The sequence below is a fragment of the Frankliniella occidentalis genome, unplaced genomic scaffold (genome assembly GCF_000697945.3).
Source record: "Frankliniella occidentalis isolate FOCC.00 unplaced genomic scaffold, Focc_3.1 Scaffold7, whole genome shotgun sequence".
Classification (NCBI taxonomy): domain Eukaryota; kingdom Metazoa; phylum Arthropoda; class Insecta; order Thysanoptera; family Thripidae; genus Frankliniella; species Frankliniella occidentalis.
In genome coordinates this window covers 3,038,780-3,058,429 of record NW_026267137.1, presented here as the reverse complement: position 1 = coordinate 3,058,429, position 19,650 = coordinate 3,038,780, and the positions used below count along the sequence as shown (strand labels likewise).

Genomic DNA, 19,650 nt, shown 5'->3' with positions numbered 1-19,650 from the left:
CCCGCCCCTCCCCCACGGCCCGTAGAAGCCCATAGTGCTCGCCGCTCGCCGCCATTACAGTGTGCGGGTTGTTGTCTTTCTTTCCAAATTCACGTCGACTCCAGGCGCAGCCAAGGCCCGTCTGGACGCCCCGACCCACTCTGTTCCGCCAGGCACGGCCACAATGCGAGAATAGGGGCTGTTCCTCGCGCGAGGTGAGTTCGCAGGCAGGAAAAAACACACACACACCAGTCGTCTGCTGCGGCGGGCGCCGCGAATCTTTCCGGCCGACCGACAGGATCCACCGCCACCGCCCCGAGCTGGACACACCCGCCGAACGGCGGTGCGAAACGGGACTGCCTAACCTACGTTTGACAGGCGTCATAGTCTGCTCGGCCTGCTGTCGGGGCTGTGGGGTCAGTAAGGCGAGGAAAAGCAGGAGAATTAGTTCACAGCGGCAAGGAGGGCTCCTCGGTAGCCTCCATATCGCGCGCAGGTGTCACAGCAGGGTAAGGCGGGTCTTGGGTGCACCGACCTGAACTCCGGGAATCGTCAAAGGCACTCGCGATTCATATACCAGCAGCGGGGTTGGACTCGAGTTTCCCTCATCTTTTAGGCTTCTTGGTGAAAATTGCATTCTAAGTGAAGTGTTCTGATTTTAACATTTTGGTTGCAGTGTGATCAGGAGTGAGCTGGAGTTCTATGGTTAAGGGGTAGGCTGTCGACACCATTCAACATGGCATCTAAAGTTCTTGTCAAAATTCCAGTAAACTTTGGGTCACCGGTATGTTGAGAGATTGTCACCTGCTTATGTACACATAACAGAGGAATTATTTATCGGTTATTGTTTATTCCCTCATTGTTGGTTTAGGTTGGCAAATGCACTACAGCTGATATCATAAGTGCGAGTGTTAATGCCCGTTCTACAGGCTCTGAGAGTACATCATCATCTAACAGTCCATCTGATTCAATCTTAAGCATAAGCTTTGACCCATCTCTTCGTATTACACAGCTTGAGCAAAACATAAAGTTTCTTAAGGAGCAACACCATCTCATGCTTACATCGTTGCACCATGAAGTAGAGACATTGAGGCAACGCAATCGAGGTACTAAAAATTATTCTGAAAACATTATTTGGATTCATTTTTGGGACAAATTAGGAATGGGCTATGTTTCATTGAACTTCCAGATCTTCAATTTCAACTTGTGTTCAGCAAAGGGTCCTTTGCACTTGTAAAAAGTACACCATCCTCACCAGAGGATGACTCTAAGCCTCAGGTAATTACTGTTACAAGAGACGGTTTGAACTGTGGTTGTAACTTAAGATATGATTAAAGATTTTTGTATTACCTTGTAGGTCACTCTGAGCCCTAAACAAGTAAATGTGTCTTCTCTTCAAGTTGAAATTCTTGAACGGGATCTTGCCGAGCTGCGCAGCCTTCTCAACGAAGCTAAAGCACAAAACTCTTCATTGGAAAATATTATTGATGAGCAGAAAAAGTAAGGTCCTATTAACTATTAATTCTATTTTCAAATAGTCACTACTAGAGCATTGTGTAAATTAGATATTTTCACAGACAGCTTGAAAGCTCCATAAATAAACTTGTGCCATCATCAGATGATCCACCCATAAGCTCTATCAACCCCGATCCTGATTTGGCTTTTAAACTGGAAGATGCAGAAAAAGTAATACGTCGACTGCGCCGGGAAAATGATGAGCAGAGAAGAGAGGTAAAGATTCTTTTTTTCAGTTCAGAAAATTTTGAAATCTTTCCATGATAAATTAAGGACTAAACAAGAATAATTTCCTCCTCAATTCGTCACATTTTCAGCTGGCAATGATAAAAGCCAATCAAAATAAGGATCAGGGCGCAGCAGGTGGATCGGTTCATCAGAGGCCCAGCAACCAGTGGTCTCAACAATCTTATGAACCACAGCGAGAGTATTACAATGAACAGCACCGTGAGTCTCGTGAACAGCGTCGCGAATCAGCAAAAGAGACCACACAGGATGGGCCAAGTGATCAGCCTGAACATCAGCAGGACGGCCCCCGAGAAGGCAGCCGCTTCCCCCCACTAAACAATACAAAGTTTTGGCATAACAATGGTGGAACGCAGAGAGGAAACTCACGTTGGAATCATTCGTGAGTATATGCCAACTTTAATTCATGGTGATAATAATTGTTATCATAATAATTGAGTTTCCTAATCTTGAATATATGGTATATCCTATTTAGGTGGGACTCTGGGCGAGGTTCTGGTGGGCCACGGATGCTAAACCAATCCCTGCCATCTATTCCTGGCATTCCCATGAGTGGTAACTCAGCAAATTCCCAATCCAATGGCAACCCCAGCAGTGCACCTTTCACCCTCCTCAGCCATGGAGGTGGTGGAGGGCGCAGGTCACACCGTGGAAACTATAGGGGAGACCGTAACGGGGGTGGCCGTGGGGGAAACGGTTCTGGACAATCGGGTGGTCGCGGGCATTGGGACCAAAGCAGAGAACAACGAGGAAGAGATCGTGATAGGAACAGGGACCAACAAGGTTTCAATGAGTAAGAAACAAAAAAAAAAAAGGAAAAAAAAGAATATTGATTCCTGAGAGCAGTTCTGCTTGTTACTGTTGCCATCTCTTTGTGCCAAAACTTTATGCGTTACTGTAACTATTGTGGAGTTTGTAGTAATGTCAGTAGTGACAGTAGATTGACATTCAATGGCTTCTCCTTGGCTGTTTTGTATTAATTTTGCCTGTGGTTTCTGGAGAGAGACTACTGACATGCCAAAGATTGTACAACAATTACAATGTGATAATTATTTCTGCAACTAAGTATAGCTAAAACAGCCTGAAAATTCTAAATGACGTCATAACTTTTAATGGATAATTATTAGGCAGAGAGATGGCAACTAACCATTGCGAAGCTTGCTTGATTCATCTTTTCACTTAAACCATACCCTTGCAGACTTGTAAATCAATTTTGTGATATATTTCTCTCTTTAAAAAAAATTATGCAAAACTTACTGTGAAAAAAAATAATTTAAATATATATTATTATTTGTTGTAACAATTTAGAGAGGTTTTGAGATGTATTTACTCTTTCTTATTGGTAACATTTACAATTTAGTAATATTTGCTTTAGAAGCCCATTTTCAACAAGAATACTCAATTCAATGTCATACCTTAAAATGACTGACGTTTTGCCATATAGTTGTATCAACTTTAAGAAATACCATGCTACCTGGAATTTAAATATTGTTTCGTGTACTTATCTTCGGACTACAGTAGTGTGACAGCAGTTGCCATTGTTTTTGTGAAGTTGATTTTAATATGATGTTCCTATTTGTTTTATTCCATTGAACTCTTTATGGTGTGCTGCTATTTAATTGTTTCTTAATCTGCAGACTTTGCAAAGATTGCATTTCTTATATTTGTTTTTCTTTTTGCCATGTACCCCAGATACATTGCCAATGTATCCTCAGTGTATCAAGTCCATATTTTGTGGAGTCAGGTACCCTCGAAACATAGCAATAAGAAAGAAGCTGTTTAGAAGTTCACACTGTTTTATCTGGGCTTAACACGCATCAGGGGGGCGGGAGTCAACAACTACAACCTCTTTTGGCTTAAAGATGTGTGTTGTGTTGCACTCAATGTGTTAAGAGATGTTACAAACCACCAACAAGAACAAGCCAACCTAATCAGATTTTTTTCAGGTGAAGTCAACTTTGTTTGTGTTTCTGAGTAGTTTAGTGTGCCCTTATAGAAACTGACTCAATATAATGAGGAACAAGAAAAAATAGGGGACGAAAACTGACAACTGCATAGCTGTGATAATGTATCTAACCAAATAAGCTTATTGTACCATAACTTTTATCATGGTGTCTATCCAGATTGAGTTGAAAACAGCAAAGTGATATATGATTATACCTCAACCAACTCTAGCTCTGAGGTCAATGTCATAAGAACAGAGAGCCAAGGTTTTTCTAAGATAACTCTTGCATCTTAACATTAGTGTTTCTCAACCAATTGACTCCAAAATTTTGCCAAAGATTTGAAAAATGTACTACAAAAACAGCAAAGTTTTTATGAATTTTTAGTGAAAACTGTCTGAGTAATGCCGCAGCATTCAAAACATTAGGTTGTACCAACTCTAAGTTAAAGTAGAGAACACAGGTTCAAAATGTTCAAAACTTGTAACACTTACAATGTACATTATGGAAGAAGAAAATTTTGATATCTGTAATATTCTAATCCAAATATGTGTCAAGGTGTAAAATTGAGAAAAGATAAAAGATCAGTCCCATAATTTTAGAATTTGGCTGGTTGGATGGAAAGATATGGAAAAAGCGATGATGCGTCCAATCTGGATTCTACTGCTTCATGTCATGTTTCTTTGCCATCGTAGTATTATACATGGTTTTGCCCTACTCAAGTTTAACTTTAAAATATTCCTAACCATCATGTAATGCAGCAATAGGTAAGTTCATTGTGCTATTACTGTGTTTCTACATGTATTCATTAGTATGTTCTCTATACTCTTTGAGCTCTATTGTGTACTACTTATTGTTAGAGGTAATGTCTACCTATTGAAATGCTTCAACCATATTAGAGCATGCTTGTATTTCATTTCAAATTGTACTTGTCGGACAAAAAATACTTCCGAACAAAAATGGACATAATGTGATGCCAACTGTTAACTTCACTGTTGTAAACGACAAATTTGGGTATGTCATGCTTTTTGTTCTTGTCAGAAATAATTTAATGAAGCTAATCTGGTGTTATTTATGAAATAAATTTGAATGTAAGCATGTAATTTCCTTGAAGTTTCTAATAATTAGAGACCACACACAAGTAATGGTCTGAAACAACAAGAAAAATGTCTCTACTTTGAAAATTAATTTTAATTCCATCTCCAAACTACACACCAAAATGCATTCAGTGAATTTTGACAGCTAATTACCCCTTAAATTTAGATAGAACATGATTGAACCAACAACTCACCTCCTTGGCATTAATACCCATTAAAAGCAGATTAAACTAATTTACTATAATAGACTTCACATCGCCATATCTGTAAAAGAAATTAAATAATAAGTATTGGTATCTGTCAAAACCAGAGGGTTGGATTAAGTTCTTTAAAAAAGAGCCAGAGGGTGTGGTGTGATACTTACGATTGTTCTGTTTGCACTGGCGAAGTGCTTCATTGAATCCTTCACATAAAGATAGGTCACTTTGTCCTTGCGCACATTGCAAGAATTGCTTGATTTCCCATGCACAAGGTCCACTAGGCTCTGATCCCCCAGCCTGGGCATATTGTTGACTATATTGAGGCTGGGCTGCTGGGGCTGGCTGCTGTGAATCACTTCCACCACTGAACATTCCAGTAAGAGCATGCCCCGCAACATGACCCTGAAATTTTTAAAAAACATAGCATTACAATCAGGATGGGTAAAGTACTCATGAATATATGCATTTCAAAGTCCTTACAATGGCAGAGCCAACAGCGACACCACCAGCAGTTGCAGCCATCTGTCCCATAAGTGAGGGGCCTCCAGAAGCTGCTGCGCCGGTTCCTGCACCAGCTCCTGCACCAGCTCCTGCACCTGGAGGTGGTGGTGGTGGAGGAGCAGGCCTTGGTGGTGGAGGTGGAGCCCTTGTTGGGGATCTGCTGTTCATGAGGAGTAAAGGTATCAATATACTTACTCAAAATTCTTGTTAATCTATAGCATAGAAATGTAAAATATACGAATGATGCAACAGTTTAGCAATCAGAAAACAATGGAAGAAGAGAGAAAAACCGATTCATGATTCATTACAGAACCCTCAGTTGTAAGGAAAACACAATACTTCAAACAAAATTTTGTAATTGGAAAAGGTGTAAAATTTGTAGTATAATAAGGAGGTGTGTACAAGTTGTCACTGCAGATGGAAACTTTTACAAATTAATTTTAAACTGGATTTCAAAGTTTTAGATTTTATGCATTACATAGTCTGGACAAACAAGGTCAAAAATGAGTAGTACCAAACAAATAAAATGAAGATGGAAGAGTTTATTTCATTTAGAGGTTAGATGTCCGAAGTATAGTTTAACACGTACCTTCTCATCGGAGCAGCGGAACCTCGTCTAGGCATTTTGAAGCAATTGAATTTGCACTAGGTACAGGATTAAGAAGTTATCAAAGAAAATCACTTGATCCGTATTTGGCTTCGACACTCGGTGCAATAAGGTCTCGGCTTGGACCACCGGACCCAGCCAGAAATTTGTTCTGTTAACGGAAGTGACGGCAGAAGGAGCAGACGACTCTTTCATGCCAACGTACAAAATATAATGTCTCCGATTTCATTAGATTTTGATAAATGAGCTTGTGCGTGTATGAACTATTGCGTTAAAAGATTGGTACTATTTTATAAACGAATAAACATTTAGAATGCTGTCAATCTGATTTGGAATAGACAATTTTTCATGGTCAATCGACAATTTTCATAGACGAGGGTGGCTAGCGTTGCAACACGCCAGCGTCCGCCAACGTGTTGTGGCGGGGCAAATTTTAAGTATATTCCGAAAAAATCATTATTCCTTTTAGTTTTTAGCTTGTCATCTCCGATTCGTACAGAATTTTGGTTTCTAGTTGTTCGGGGCCACTACTGGTAAATAGTTTCATCATATTCAACGTATAATTAAATATCTTATTTATACCAGAACTACGATGTGTTAGTGATAACCCCACAAAACATTTAGCAGACTGGTTGTAAATATTCGATCGCGGTGGAAAAATACAATAAACTGAATTAGGTGAAATAAAACTGAGTATCTTAATATTTTATGATTTCCGATAAGTTTTAAACGTAGCTCATATTTTCTTACTTTTGAAGTTTATTGCTAGCACTTACAGATAAGATAAAAGATTCAGGTTATCTTATCCCTTTGACTTATTATGTTTTTGTTTTCTTTCTTTTAAAGATTCTTCAAGAAAACAAGAATTTTAAGATTTGTAGATGAAAGTATTCTTACAGTGAACAAATTGGAAGGTGGTATAATAGTAGCACTTTTGTATCCGTCTGAAACAGCTTGGAGTCTTCGAGATTTTGAATTGGAAATGCAAAATGCAATTAACGGTTGTTCCTCATGAAGAAACTGTCTTCACTATCCAGAAGAGTTGCCTCTCTCAATGGACTACCTTTGGAGAACAGCATCCAGAAAACTCCTCAAATGATGGAAAATTTGCTTTGGTACAAATTTCAGAAAATGCATATTGTGTGTGCAAATTATTTTTCCAGAGAGAAATTCACCCATCCTATGTCTATTTAGACTCAAGTGTGGTCCATTTCAAAAGCAGTGGAAATAATGGCATGCCTAATGTATCTTTGGCTATCAATAATGGTTTTGTACAAGACAGCAGGATAGAAATCCTGCCACAAGTAGTCTCTTTAAAAAAGTTAAGCCTTACTGTCATTGTGGAAAATATATCAGACATCCCACGATGGAGAAAAGAGAGGGAGAAATTGGAGGCAGTTGTGTCTGAAATATTAAAATTGTATGTGATTACCAGAGACTGCGTTGTATTTCTGAGGAATTTGAAAGATGGTCTGAGACATGGAATCTATGGCTTGGTCATCCATTCTTGTTTCCATTCCACTAAAGATTTGATTCCTGGACAAGTAACTTCACAATGTGAAGTACAAATTCTTATGGTATGTAGTAAATTGAGATATGAACAATACCTAGAACATGCATCAGTTCAAAAAATGGGTGGACTAGAAGACACAGCAGCTGCTTTGAAGGATATAATTGATATGAATCTAAGCTACAAGAGTGATGTCAGCAAATTTCCATTGAAACCAACTAGACAGGTATATCAGACATAAAGTGGTCCTCTGTTTGTTTTTTTTTGTTTGTTTTTTTAGCCTTGCCTATTCTTTTTTACAGAAAATAATGTGTTTCTTTTGATTGATTTCTGTATTACATCTTCACCCCCATTACTAGGTTCTTCTGACTGGTCCTCCTGGTTGTGGCAAAACATCGTTGGTTAAACAAATTGCATCAGAGTGCGGTGCCACCTTACTAACAGTTTTAGGGTCCGAAACAACTAGTTCTAGGCCTGGTGCTTCTGAGGAAGCTTTGAAAAAAATATTCAATGATGCTGCAATTTTAGCTGGAGAGCATGAAACCGGTCTGATTTTATCTTCTTCTTTATTTTGTTAATGAGATGAGAGTGAGTGAAATATTAGTTAATAAATATTTATTGTTTTCTACCCATAGGTTTATGCATACTTTTGCTAGATGAAGTGGATGCTCTGTGCTCGCGTAGAGACTTTTCTAAAACTTCATCTCAATCAGTGAGAAGTACAGTTCAGTTCCTCTCTCTGCTTGAGCAAGCAGACTCAACACCAGGGCTGGTTGTTATTGCAACTACAAACAAAGTTAATAGCCTTGATCCATCAGTTCGACGGCCAGGAAGATTAGAAACTGAGGTAAGTGGAGATCATCTTTTCTTTGAAGTACTGTACTATTAAAGGAGTGTTTTTTGTAATATGGTTTACCCATTTTTCCTTGCAAGATTTTCATCAATGTGCCATCTCAGCACCAAAGAGAAAGTATTGTGAGAGTAATCCTGAGTACTACACTGCTGAAGACTGTTGACATTGACCCAATTGCAAAATATGTTGCTTCAATCACCCCTGGATATGTTGGAGCTGATTTAGCCCTTGTTTTTCAAGAGGTGTCACTTGAAAATTATCGCAGGTGTGAGATTGTTGCGTTTATTAACATTTTCAAAACTTGGTGCTCGTACCTAAGTCTTTCCGCAACCTTTTATCTTCCAGAAGCTGTAATCAGACTTCTGAAACTTGTCAGGAAATCCCATCTCTAAGGTGGTGCTCTAGTTTCAAACGAGCTGTCTCTAAAATAAAACCATCAGCTTTGCGTAGTGGGCTGGGAGTAGTGCTAACAACACCAACTAGCATGGATGGTATTGGAGGTCTTCAAACAGTTAAAAATGAATTAAGAGTTGCCATTGAGTGGCCATTAACTCATCCCGATGCATTTGCTAGGATGGGACTCCCACACCCTAAAGGTAACCAAGTTTTAAAAAAATAAAATATATATTATCTAAAAATTAATGGCTGATAAATGTACTTGCAAGCATAGTTCCATCCCCCTATGCCATTGTATTTTTTGTTTTTTTTTAGGAATTCTTCTCTATGGTCCCCCTGGTTGTGCAAAGACCAGTATAGCCAAAGCGCTAGCATCTGCTACAAATACCACGTTTCTTTCTGTGTCTGCTGCTGATTTGTTTTCGCCCTATGTTGGTGAAGCGGAAAGAACAGTATCTGAACTATTCCATCGTGCCCGTACTGGCGCTCCCTCAATTCTTTTCATTGATGAACTTGGTAAATTGAATGTCATATAATACCATTCAATACACATCAAATTTCATTATTTTTGTCTCTTTCTTTGCTGATTTTTATAGATGCTTTGGTTGGTTGTCGTGGAGATAAAGAAACAGGGGCCCAAGAACGCGTGCTTTCAGCTTTTTTAACAGAAATTGATGGTGTAGGAGTAAAATTGGAGGGGCCCTCCGCAGGGTGTGATGAAAAGATGCTTTTAGAGGCTAGCCCTGTTTGCAGTTTAGGGGAACAAAATGAGGTATCCTTGATTCTACCACTTCTAATTCATTTCAACTCAATAACACAGGTTGATTTGCTATTTTATCTTTTGTTTTTTTAGGAGTCACAACTTAAAAAGAAAGTCAATAATGTGGGAGTCATCATCATTGCTGCAACTAATCGACCAGACATGATTGACAGTGCTCTTTTGAGACCAGGTCGATTTGACAAATTACTTTATGTTCCTGCTCCAAATGCTAATCAAAGACTTGAAATTTTGCAGTGTGTCACAAGAAATATGCCAGTAGACAATGACGTAGATCTAAGACACATTGCTGAAAACACTCCTTTATATTCTGGAGCTGACCTATCAAATTTGTGCAAAGAGGTACAGAAACTTGTTTTTCCAAAATGTGGATGTTCATCAATACATTTTGAGTAACTTCAAATTTCATTGTGGTTTCAGGCTGCTCTTTGTGCGCTCTCTATGGATGGAATGTCAGTCACAAAACTGAATCTAAATCACTTTCAAACTGCTCTCCAAAGAACCCGACCATCTCTCACTAAGGACCAAATTATGTGGTACGAAGAATTTAATAAAAAAAATTGAATGTTCCAATATGAATTTGATAATAATTCTGTGACTGAACTTTTCTATTTGCTTTTATTAAGTTTTACAATTTAAAAAAATAAATTTTGATATACTTATAAAATATTTTTCCGTGTATCTCAATTTCTATCTAAGACAAAATTTATAGTTTTGTTTTTCCTTTTTTACCCTTCTTTTTTATCAAATAAGTGAAAATCGAGATAAAATGGTAAAATGGAGACAACAAGAAAACCATCCACGTTATTCAAAAACTCCCGCTCCTACTTTATGAACCCCCTTTGTTCAATTGTTTAATTTTAACGTAAAATTCTCATACTGACAAAAACGGGTCAGTAGCACGAAAACCACAACCCCCACAACCTCGGCTGCAGCAGTAGAGTAGAGAGTGGTAGTGTTGTTCGCCGCTGTCAGTTTATAGTCTAAATTTGCTGGAAAATCGTGAAAAAATTGCAGTTTTTCGGTGCTTTTGTGTGAAACAATTTTGATTATATTCTTCGGAACATGTTGATGCTTATATGTTCTGCCTTTGCTCTGTGACACCAGGCAAACTTGTTCCAAAATACTAATAATAATGACGTGGTTGTAAACACAGACTCATAGCCTCACTTGCCATGGCTTATCAAACTCTTCGTCAAGAGTACCTTCAAATGCCCGTGGTGACACGGGCATACACCACAGCATGTGTCCTGACAAGTTTAGCAGTTGTAAGTTCCCTAGTTTGGTTACGGTGGCTGTCTGAAGGAAATCACAGTCCATCAATGATAACACCATAATTTTACACGAACAAGCTTTATTTTGTTGAAAACAAAACAATCATTGTCAGAAATTTCACAAAATAATTAAAAATGTGACTTTTATTTTACTGGTCTGCTTAAATTGGTACTAGCTTACAGTTTTTGTGAATTACTGCTCAAGCCGATAGAATGTTCGTTATTGATCATTGGCATTCCAACTTATTCCATAAAAAAATACTAACATTGTCCCATGTATTTGTATAATATGAACTATTTACACATTATTTTAATTCATTTAAACTTTGTGTCCGCTTGATGTTGTGTCCTGTTTCCAAGCAACTGAGGAAATGCTTTTATTTTCATTGAATGTGTTACACTCTTCCAAATTCCATTCACATTTGTCTACCTCTTTCTGTTTCAGCAATTGGATTTGATATCCCCTTTTCAACTTTATTTCAACCCCATCCTCATAGTCAAACAATTTCAGGTTTGTATCCAGCAGACATGTAAATTTTTTGTGTGTGCCTCCACACCGTCAATTAAAGTTTATTTTAATATTTTCCTTCTTGCACTGTCTGTTACAGATATGGAGGCTATTTACAACATTTTTATTTTTTGGGACCGTTGGTCTCAATTTCTTTTTCAATGTAATATTTACATACCGTTATTGCAGAATGCTAGAAGAAGGATCGTTTAGAGGTCGTACGGCAGATTTTGTTATGATGTTCATCTTCGGCGGTGTTTCCATGATTGTATCCTTGAGCTTTAAGTTGTTTGGTGGAAATATCCACTTTGTTCTTATTACAACGTACATATTGCAGCGTCTTTACTGTAGATCTGTTTTCTAGCGTTTGATCTTCCTTAACATCTTTCAGATATTTGCATTTTTTGTAAGTTTGCTATTCCTTGGTCAGGCGTTTACCATCATGTTGGTCTATGTATGGTCCAGGAGGAATCCATATGTTAGAATGAGTTTTTTCGGAGTTCTCAACTTCAATGTAAGTCCCGTTTCTAAATAACCTTTCACCCCTTACGACTTCTTGAGAATAATTTTTGAACTTTTTGTAGGCACCCTACCTCCCGTGGGTACTTCTTGGATTTTCATTGCTTATGAGCAATGCAGTTTGGGTTGATTTTGTAGGAATAGCAGTTGGGCATATGTACTTTTTCATTGAAGATGTTTTCCCAAATTTGAGTGGTGGTTTCCGACTCTTGGTGACTCCTCAAATACTGTAAGTTGTATTATATGTATTCTGAAATTTTTCCAGTATGCATTAGTTTATATTTTGTACTGTTTGAATATTTCAAGGAAACGGCTGTTTGATCCACCACCAGAAGAGGTTCCACAACCTGCCGATCGACCAGGTGGTTTCAATTGGGGAGAGCCACTGGCTGGGAACCAAGATGCTCCACAACAAGACGCACAATGATTTCTATTTGTTTGCAACTGACAACATCCGAGTCCTCTGCATGCCACAAACCAGCTCTAAATATTGTACTGCTGACTGCATGACATTTTCATGTATAATTGGTCTCTGTGTGAAACTATTTTTACATATTCTGTAAATATTTATTCATGGCCTGTCACTGTAGTGTTAAATTGGATTGGATGTAGTGTGGGAGGAGATGAGTTAACTTTGAATCTAAAGGTATCTCTCTAGATTTTGTGGCCCTTTAAGTCCCCCCCCCCCCATTAATTATAACTTTTAAAGTAAGTAAAATGCATTGTGGGTGACTGCTGAGGACATCTCAAGTCATTCAAATTTTAATTTAACTTCCAATCTCCTTCCAGAAAGTTACTTACTTTTCACCTATCATTCAGCTTATGTTTTCTCGCAATATTGTGATGCATACTCAAAATATATACCTTCTAGTCTGATAAGAGAGTCGATTGAGTGTTTTCATTCCTTTACCATCCAAATACCATGGGCTGAAAAAAGAATACTACTTTACCTTGTGACACCTAGTTTGGTAGTTAAGGCTGTATCACCCCAAGGGATCTTGAGGTCTCAGAATTTTGTGATGTTTTTGTGATGTTTTGTTGCATTTTTAACTGAGAGTCAAAGTTTAAGAACTTTTTTCCTGACTTATGGTGCTATTGTCACAAGGGACTTCAAATAAAAGAAAAATAAGAGAAAAATTTTAACACTTGACATGTTTATAATCTCATAAGAATTAAAAAAACATAATAAGAAAAAAGAAACTTCAATAAATTGAGGCACCTTATAGAACATGGTTCAACAATAAAAAATATGGAAGTGCAATTATTGCATCTAGGCCAGACAATGTGTTGTTTTTTTCTTCTTCTAGTTTAAATGTGTGCAAATTCTTTACTTTGATCAATCTATAATTCCAGTATCTATCAACATCTCCCGGTGTATCCACACAAATTTCAGTCTTAAAATGTTTTCAGAACCTCTGCTGATTATACAATGAGACACTTGAAGTCTAGCTCTCATTGAACCACATTCCATTGAGCTGATACTTACATCAACATTTATCATAAATACATATGCGTTATAAAATATGAAATTTATATTACATGTATAAAGGTAGGAATGAAATCACGATAAAACTAATAGCTCCAAACCTGAATCCAAAGAGGTCTACTCTAAATGCTCAACTGAAACACAATAAGTTACTGGTTTTAGAGGCATTGTGTTGCACTTTGCAAGTGTCAAATGTGTCAAGATTTTAATAAAATTCACCAAAACAATTTAGTGAGAATAAGAATCACAGAAAAGAAATAAATTTGTTAACTTAACAACAACAATTCAAAAACAACTTAAATTACCAAATTAAATCCAGTAACAGTGAATGGTAGTGATAACTAAAGTTAAGAAATACAGATACTGACTAGATCATAACATTCCCGTGGAGAATATGTTTCTGCTGGCTTGACTCTTTAAACTACACAAACAGTTTTGCCCAGCCTCCTCTTAAGCAAAATGGTGGATAAATAAACAAATTAAGCACTATGATTTAGCCATGCTAAAAATTAATTGATCACATGCTCAGCCTTGTATTAAATGACTAGCCAAAATGTATAAGAACGTGTTTTAGAACTCGATTGAATTACTTACTAAAATTCAGTTCTAAACAGAATAAGGGGATCATAAATGCTCATTGGAGCTCCAAGAAGTAAATTAGGGCCCAGGCCACTCGGCACTGAAGAATAAAAGCAATAGCTCTTGAACAAGTTGTTTTTTAAGAATGAAACAACCAAATTCTAGTTAAGCAGTAGGAGCTTTGAAAAGCCTCTGATAGAAAAAAAATAAAATCACATTGATGAAACAGACCAAGACTCTGAAAGAAGAAATAAGAAAACCTGTGTATAATTTCTCTTTTTCTAGGGTGCAGAAATAATTGAAATAATTTAAACTGAAAAGCAACTGTCAAGCCTGTTCAGTTTTGCTTACTAGAGTTACCAAACACAGATCTTGGTGTTATTTGTCTCTTATTAAGCATTAAAAAGTTAATACAGTACATATTGATATAGAAATGTAGGTATATATATGTATATATATAAAAGATAAGTGAAGTGAAAAAGTGCATTTACTTACATACAGTCTCATCTAATGGAAAAGAAATATTGATATTAAATTTTTGTTGAAAATAAATAGCATAACATTCAACAATGATAAAATTTAGGATGTGCACATCCCAATTACAGCCCAGGGTATGTATCTACACAGAGTTTCTCCTTCTTCCTGCAGACAACAATAGTATTTTTTCAAATCTCCTCTTTACCCATACCTCAGATGAAATTCAAAACATTTCTTTCATGTGAGTCAAGAATGGTGACACCTCCAGAGACCTGTGAGTCATGTTGATTTCCTGTTTCAAGATTGCTTCTTTTGTTCAAAATAGAAGTTTGCTGCCCGATTCACATCATAATCAGCAGCCATAGCAATCTATAAAATACCATTTAATTACAAAATATAGCCTTGCATAACATGTCTGCTAACTCTTTCCTTTTATAACTTACCTGAGCGAGTTCATGGCGTGGAGCATCATCACCGACAATGTCATAGAGATCAGCTAAACATCTTTCTAAACGGCTGGAATCTTGAGCCAATGGAAGCTCTTCTAATGAATCACTGATTGAACGATTTGCCTACAAAGTTGACAAAATAGCATCTTCAACAAGTTTGTCAAAAAGATAAGAACTAAGATAAATTGTAATGATTATGATTATGTTTACCTGAGTGGTTCCTGTTCGAATATTGGCCATTAGGTCCTCTAAATCCTCTAAACTAGAAGAACATGAAAGGTCTGGACTGGAAAATTTCACTCGCGGCTCTGAAGGTTCTGGTGGCTCAGCAATTCTGAAATAAGAAAATGACATTTTCACACACAGCAAGCATCTTTTACTAGGGAAGCGACTCCAAAGTTTCAACTTACGAGGGCTTCACCCATATTATTAAGTCATAAACCTCAGACTGAAGATGCTGAGGTAACTCCTCAAACAGATCATGATCCATTATTCCTGGATTGTGTGAGGCAAATGTCAAACATTCCTCCTGTAGGAATAAAATAAATAAGAAAGCATGAGAAAAACTGACCTTGGCAAATAAATAGAACTCTTCTCAAAGAAAAATAGAGAAGTAACTTACCTTTAGAGTTTTTGCATTGAATTGATCCGCTAAGCTCAGAAAGTAAAGAACAGATTCGCTGTCAACATGCCCTTTCAAAACATATTCACAAACCTGCTTTAACGTATCAACTTCATAACGATCACTAAGCATCATGAGGTCAGCCAACTGGTCAACACTCAGAGCTTTGATGTTTATGCATCCACTGTATAAGTATTCCAAAAATACAGAAAACAAGGCTGGATTTGTGTCATGAACCAGAATTTTTCTGTTAAAATTAAGGTAGTTTTTAAACCAAGCATAAGTGACTAAAGCCATGATAATAAATTCAATGACTTCATTCTTACCTATCAATAGTCTCCCTCATACCAGACAACAAAGCTCGTCTGAACCAGTCACAGCGAGCAGCAACTATAACTCTATGAGCCTTCAAAATATGAACTTCATGCTTGGGCTCAGTACTGCTGTTATGAGAATCTGTGTCTGTTGGCTGATCTCCATTAGACTCCACATCTAAGGTGAAATGAAATTATGTAAATCATATGAATTTGGGGCATCTGTTTTAAGAAAGATCACAAAAATTTAGCACAAAACATCTCACCTTTAGTAGAAATGACCTCAAACACCATATCACAGCCTTGTCCTGAAGATAGTAAAGGAAGCATCTGTTTTGAAATATAACTTTTCTGAGCTGAAGGGGAGGTGCACACAGACTGCAGTAAATTCAACTAGAAGAGAGTAAATTGGTGAAAAAACCCTATCAGAACAAATAATTTGTATTGTTCTTCAAAGCAAATTAATTTTAAAAAATACCTTTCCTTCTGTTTGTCCACATTCAGAACTTGCTGCTTGGCCAGCAAACATATTAATACTTTCGGTGTTTTCTGGATACTGACTGCTACAAGCATTTTGAGAAGAATCAATTAAACCTAAAGTCACCAAAGATTTGGTAAACTCTTCACGTTGAACCAGATTAGATATTTGATCAAATACATCCTGCAAGAGCTCCTTGTGGGATAGCATAACATCAATCCAGCCAGACTAAAAATATAACAGGAAACACATTTGGTATTTTAAAAATGTCTGTGTATAACAGCATCACAAAAAGAGTGGCAGAAATGGTACATACAGTTTTAGAAGCAGCAATTTTAAAGATAAATTTAAACTCTCTCCAATCTAATTTATCGTCAACATCTTGAACACGAAGTAGGAAAACAGGCAGTTCCTCCATAATTTGGTCCAAGTTACGTGCCACTGAACGAACTTTATTCACACTTGACATGTCATTAAAATTTTCCCTACAAAAAATTAAAAAATAGATTTTTGTAATAAATGATACTTTTTTCTTTTCTTCAAAATGTTTTTTTTCTCTCTCTTGGTCTTTAAAAAATAATAATAAGTTAGTAGATAAAGCACTACATACCGTCTTTGCAACAACCAAGCTAAACTATATGTCATCCATTGATGGAATCTTCTCAATTTGCTCATTTCTTTTAAATTCAGAATCTGTAACACAAACAGAGGAGATGTCATTGAGATGTTATGAAGCCAAAATGAAAATGAAACTCTCCCTTTTTCATTCTATTATCAATACTCACAGCATTAAGAGTTGTTGACAGTACATCATCAGAGCAATGTGTACTTTTGTGAGGGGGGTGTAGAGGTTGTACATTAGGACATTTGTCATTGATGATGGCCTCCATAGCAGTTTTTACATCCAATGCAATGGCTGAAACTATATCAAGGACTGATTCAATCTGCAACAAATAAATGTTTAGTGGTATCCCGCTTGAACTGAACAGCACCTACTCTGGCAGATCCAGGTTAAGAAAATAGAAATAGCATGTAAAAAAAAGAAAATATCTGTACCTGTGGGACAACATATGTTGCTATATCAAACCTCTGCATGGAGGTCATTCCATGAAAATTTGACTTGACAGCTTTCATAAGCTGATGAACTTGTTTCAAAAACACAGGGAGTCTTGATTTAGCATATTGAATTATTTCGATCTGTTCTCCCGGTGTAAGCTCTTTCTTTCTGGCAGTGATGAGGTGACAAAGAACAGCATATTTTCCCAGACCTGTTTACGATTTTGAATTCTAAGAAAAATTTCAAAGATACATGGGGAGCCTGATATCACAATTTCAACATATACCTACCAACTGCACATTCTCGAATACACTGTTTTAAAACATAGCACAATTTTGAAGGATTACTCTTCAAACTGTCCAATCCTTGAGATGAAGATGTTTTAGTACCAGAAAAATGTTCAATAATTTGATTACCACAGGCATGAATATCTTCAGTAAGATCAATAATTTCTGAAATAAAATTTTAAAGCAAAATTGAAGATTTGTCCTTGTTAACTATAAGTTAAAGTTATTAGTATAGAGGCACCATGATCAGGTAAGTATAAGACATTGGCACCCCAGTCACCTTTGCTGAGAGACATGTGCTTGAGGTATAATTCACACATATTGATAAGTTTTGAGAGAGAAGGTGACTGTATTTCAGACATCAAGGTGATTATCTGACGTGCACATTTCTCATTTAAGTTATCTGGCAAACACTCTGCATAGAGATAGTGGAGTATTGCACACAAGACATCCTCTGGGAGACCAGAGAGTGGAGTATTTGTCTGACTCCAGTCAACGTCTGGCAAGCTCAGCGAAAGAATACAAGAATGGACAGGAAACTGAAATCAGATAGAATTTTTCTTTTTGCAATCTTGTTCAGATGTTGAGACTTAAATGCTACTAATATTGTATAAGAGCATACTTGTTTTCCACTGATGGCAGGAATGGATATATCAGAAAAGTAGCCATCCTCCAATGCAGGAAGAAGTGAGAAAGAAGCATCAAGAAGTGGCTCTAGCTCTTCAGCTGGAATACGTTTACATTGTAAACAGCACCAGAGGTCATTTCTTAAAGTCATGTGATCAAACGGAGGTTCAAAACCTTCCATCTACAGGTACAAAAAAGAAAAAAAAAATACTCATAAAAAATCCAAAGTATACAGAGATTTAAAAAAAAAAAAAAAAAAAAAAAAAAAGAACTGTAGTAATGCGGTTCCTACTTTGAATTCAATAACATGACCAATGTGGGCACCAAATTGAATAACTGCTGAGTGATGGCTAGGGTTGTAAATCTCGTAAGTATCACAGTTTAAGATGGGATTGGCTTTGGCACCCTCCGACGGTTTCCAAGAAACATCTCCTGTATCGCTCAATTGAAATGTAGTTCTAGAATAGAGAAAAAAAAAGATTGTTGTACTTCATAATAGCAATACTGAACAATACTAAATTTAATTGGGAAATTAGGAAGGTAACTCACCCCTCTATCCCATATTTCTTGCCACAGCTGCAATCTGCTGCACTCGGCTGGCCACATTTCACTATCTGGAGCAGTCAACAGACAACAAGTGAAGCAAAAAAATACTTTAAGAACTGAGATTAGAGCATGGAGAAATCTTTCCAAAACAACAAAAGCTGAAAATATCGTAGGGGAGGTAAATGACTGTAGGAGAGTGGTTTAAGTGGGTAAACATAGACGATGTAAATTCCTTCAATGAGAAAATTTAGCTAAATGAAAATGACATGGTCGCAAAGAAGAAAACGATCATGAGAGAATTGAGTTGACATTTCATAAACTGACACAAGCAGGCGCTCGGTGAACGAGGAGTCGCACAGAAATAATGGTTATCATTATACAAGACAACACTTCTGCCGGATAGAAAAAGATAAAGACGGCTTTCTAAAAATCAACGAAGCAACTCTTTATTTCAATTTTCTCCGCAAAAAACACGAGAAATAAACGAACCTGCCAGAGGCCACAGAGATTCGGGGGAGCCATGTTTCTGTAGTCTGCTGTAGTTTGTATTTGTTGTTGTTTGTGTTGTTGCATGAGTCAGTCTCATAAACATGACAAGTTTCCACACAAGTAAAGAATTTCTGTCAAAACCCAAGAAAACAGCAAAACTACATTTGGTGGACTATAACCGAGGTCGAATAGATGTCGACTAAAATTTACTTTCACGTTGATATTTTCTTTCACACTAGCACTCATAGAAGAACATCGTGTGTTGTGTGTGACAAAGTTGGTGCCCTTTTTTCTACCAAATTGACCAATTGAC

General features: G+C 37.1%; 5 protein-coding genes across 10 annotated transcripts; 3 read left to right on the top strand and 2 right to left on the bottom strand.

Annotated features, from left to right (window-relative positions):
• The first annotated feature begins 11 nt into the window (after positions 1 to 11).
• LOC113214656 (uncharacterized) lies at positions 12 to 4,786 on the top strand. 2 transcript variants are annotated; one of them, XM_026434095.2, is made up of 8 exons: positions 12 to 194; positions 656 to 763; positions 851 to 1,085; positions 1,169 to 1,257; positions 1,337 to 1,479; positions 1,557 to 1,710; positions 1,812 to 2,122; positions 2,216 to 4,786. In XM_026434095.2, the coding sequence occupies exons 2-8, from the start codon at positions 716 to 718 to the stop codon at positions 2,535 to 2,537; spliced, it is 1,302 nt and encodes a 433-aa protein (XP_026289880.1). In that variant the 5' UTR covers positions 12 to 194; positions 656 to 715; the 3' UTR covers positions 2,538 to 4,786. The 2 variants fall into 2 exon arrangements, with proteins under 2 accessions (XP_026289880.1, XP_026289881.1); XM_026434096.2 differs by lacking the exon at positions 12 to 194 and adding an exon at positions 253 to 488.
• A 68-nt stretch (positions 4,787 to 4,854) lies between these two features.
• On the bottom strand, positions 4,855 to 6,262 carry LOC113214660 (coiled-coil-helix-coiled-coil-helix domain-containing protein 10, mitochondrial). 2 transcript variants are annotated; one of them, XM_026434101.2, is made up of 4 exons: positions 6,071 to 6,262; positions 5,461 to 5,641; positions 5,145 to 5,382; positions 4,855 to 5,044 (listed from the first exon to the last, which is right to left on the bottom strand). In XM_026434101.2, the coding sequence occupies exons 1-4, from the start codon at positions 6,103 to 6,105 to the stop codon at positions 5,031 to 5,033; spliced, it is 468 nt and encodes a 155-aa protein (XP_026289886.1). In that variant the 5' UTR covers positions 6,106 to 6,262; the 3' UTR covers positions 4,855 to 5,030. The 2 variants fall into 2 exon arrangements, with proteins under 2 accessions (XP_026289886.1, XP_026289887.1); XM_026434102.2 differs by having other exon boundaries at positions 5,461 to 5,638.
• Positions 6,263 to 6,468: 206 nt separating this feature from the next.
• Positions 6,469 to 10,294, top strand: LOC113214654 (ribosome biogenesis protein SPATA5L1). 2 transcript variants are annotated; one of them, XM_026434093.2, is made up of 10 exons: positions 6,469 to 6,621; positions 6,935 to 7,824; positions 7,958 to 8,144; positions 8,234 to 8,445; positions 8,532 to 8,716; positions 8,797 to 9,047; positions 9,163 to 9,363; positions 9,444 to 9,619; positions 9,701 to 9,967; positions 10,046 to 10,294. In XM_026434093.2, the coding sequence occupies exons 2-10, from the start codon at positions 7,078 to 7,080 to the stop codon at positions 10,187 to 10,189; spliced, it is 2,370 nt and encodes a 789-aa protein (XP_026289878.1). In that variant the 5' UTR covers positions 6,469 to 6,621; positions 6,935 to 7,077; the 3' UTR covers positions 10,190 to 10,294. The 2 variants fall into 2 exon arrangements, with proteins under 2 accessions (XP_026289878.1, XP_026289879.1); XM_026434094.2 differs by lacking the exon at positions 6,469 to 6,621 and adding an exon at positions 6,638 to 6,766.
• A 224-nt stretch (positions 10,295 to 10,518) lies between these two features.
• Positions 10,519 to 12,809, top strand: LOC113214652 (derlin-2). Of its 2 annotated transcripts, XM_026434089.2 has the most exons (7): positions 10,519 to 10,649; positions 10,733 to 10,893; positions 11,345 to 11,410; positions 11,508 to 11,675; positions 11,799 to 11,921; positions 11,992 to 12,155; positions 12,233 to 12,809. In XM_026434089.2, exons 2-7 carry the CDS (start codon positions 10,801 to 10,803, stop codon positions 12,351 to 12,353), a joined length of 735 nt encoding a protein of 244 aa, XP_026289874.1. In that variant the 5' UTR covers positions 10,519 to 10,649; positions 10,733 to 10,800; the 3' UTR covers positions 12,354 to 12,809. The 2 variants fall into 2 exon arrangements, with proteins under 2 accessions (XP_026289874.1, XP_026289875.1); XM_026434090.2 differs by having other exon boundaries at positions 10,547 to 10,893.
• Positions 12,810 to 13,109: 300 nt separating this feature from the next.
• LOC113214650 (uncharacterized) lies at positions 13,110 to 19,432 on the bottom strand. 2 transcript variants are annotated; one of them, XR_003303832.2, is made up of 19 exons: positions 19,338 to 19,432; positions 18,852 to 18,916; positions 18,595 to 18,760; positions 18,298 to 18,483; positions 17,956 to 18,214; positions 17,679 to 17,840; positions 17,388 to 17,599; positions 17,117 to 17,275; positions 16,942 to 17,024; positions 16,648 to 16,816; positions 16,332 to 16,559; positions 16,120 to 16,246; positions 15,866 to 16,031; positions 15,540 to 15,786; positions 15,328 to 15,446; positions 15,128 to 15,251; positions 14,912 to 15,040; positions 14,680 to 14,837; positions 13,110 to 14,183 (listed from the first exon to the last, which is right to left on the bottom strand). XR_003303832.2 is itself a non-coding variant. In XM_026434087.2 (18 exons), the coding sequence occupies exons 1-18, from the start codon at positions 19,419 to 19,421 to the stop codon at positions 14,766 to 14,768; spliced, it is 2,757 nt and encodes a 918-aa protein (XP_026289872.2). In that variant the 5' UTR covers positions 19,422 to 19,432; the 3' UTR covers positions 13,110 to 14,765. The 2 variants fall into 2 exon arrangements, 1 of the variants encoding a protein (XP_026289872.2); XM_026434087.2 differs by having other exon boundaries at positions 13,110 to 14,837.
• Positions 19,433 to 19,650: the final 218 nt, after the last annotated feature.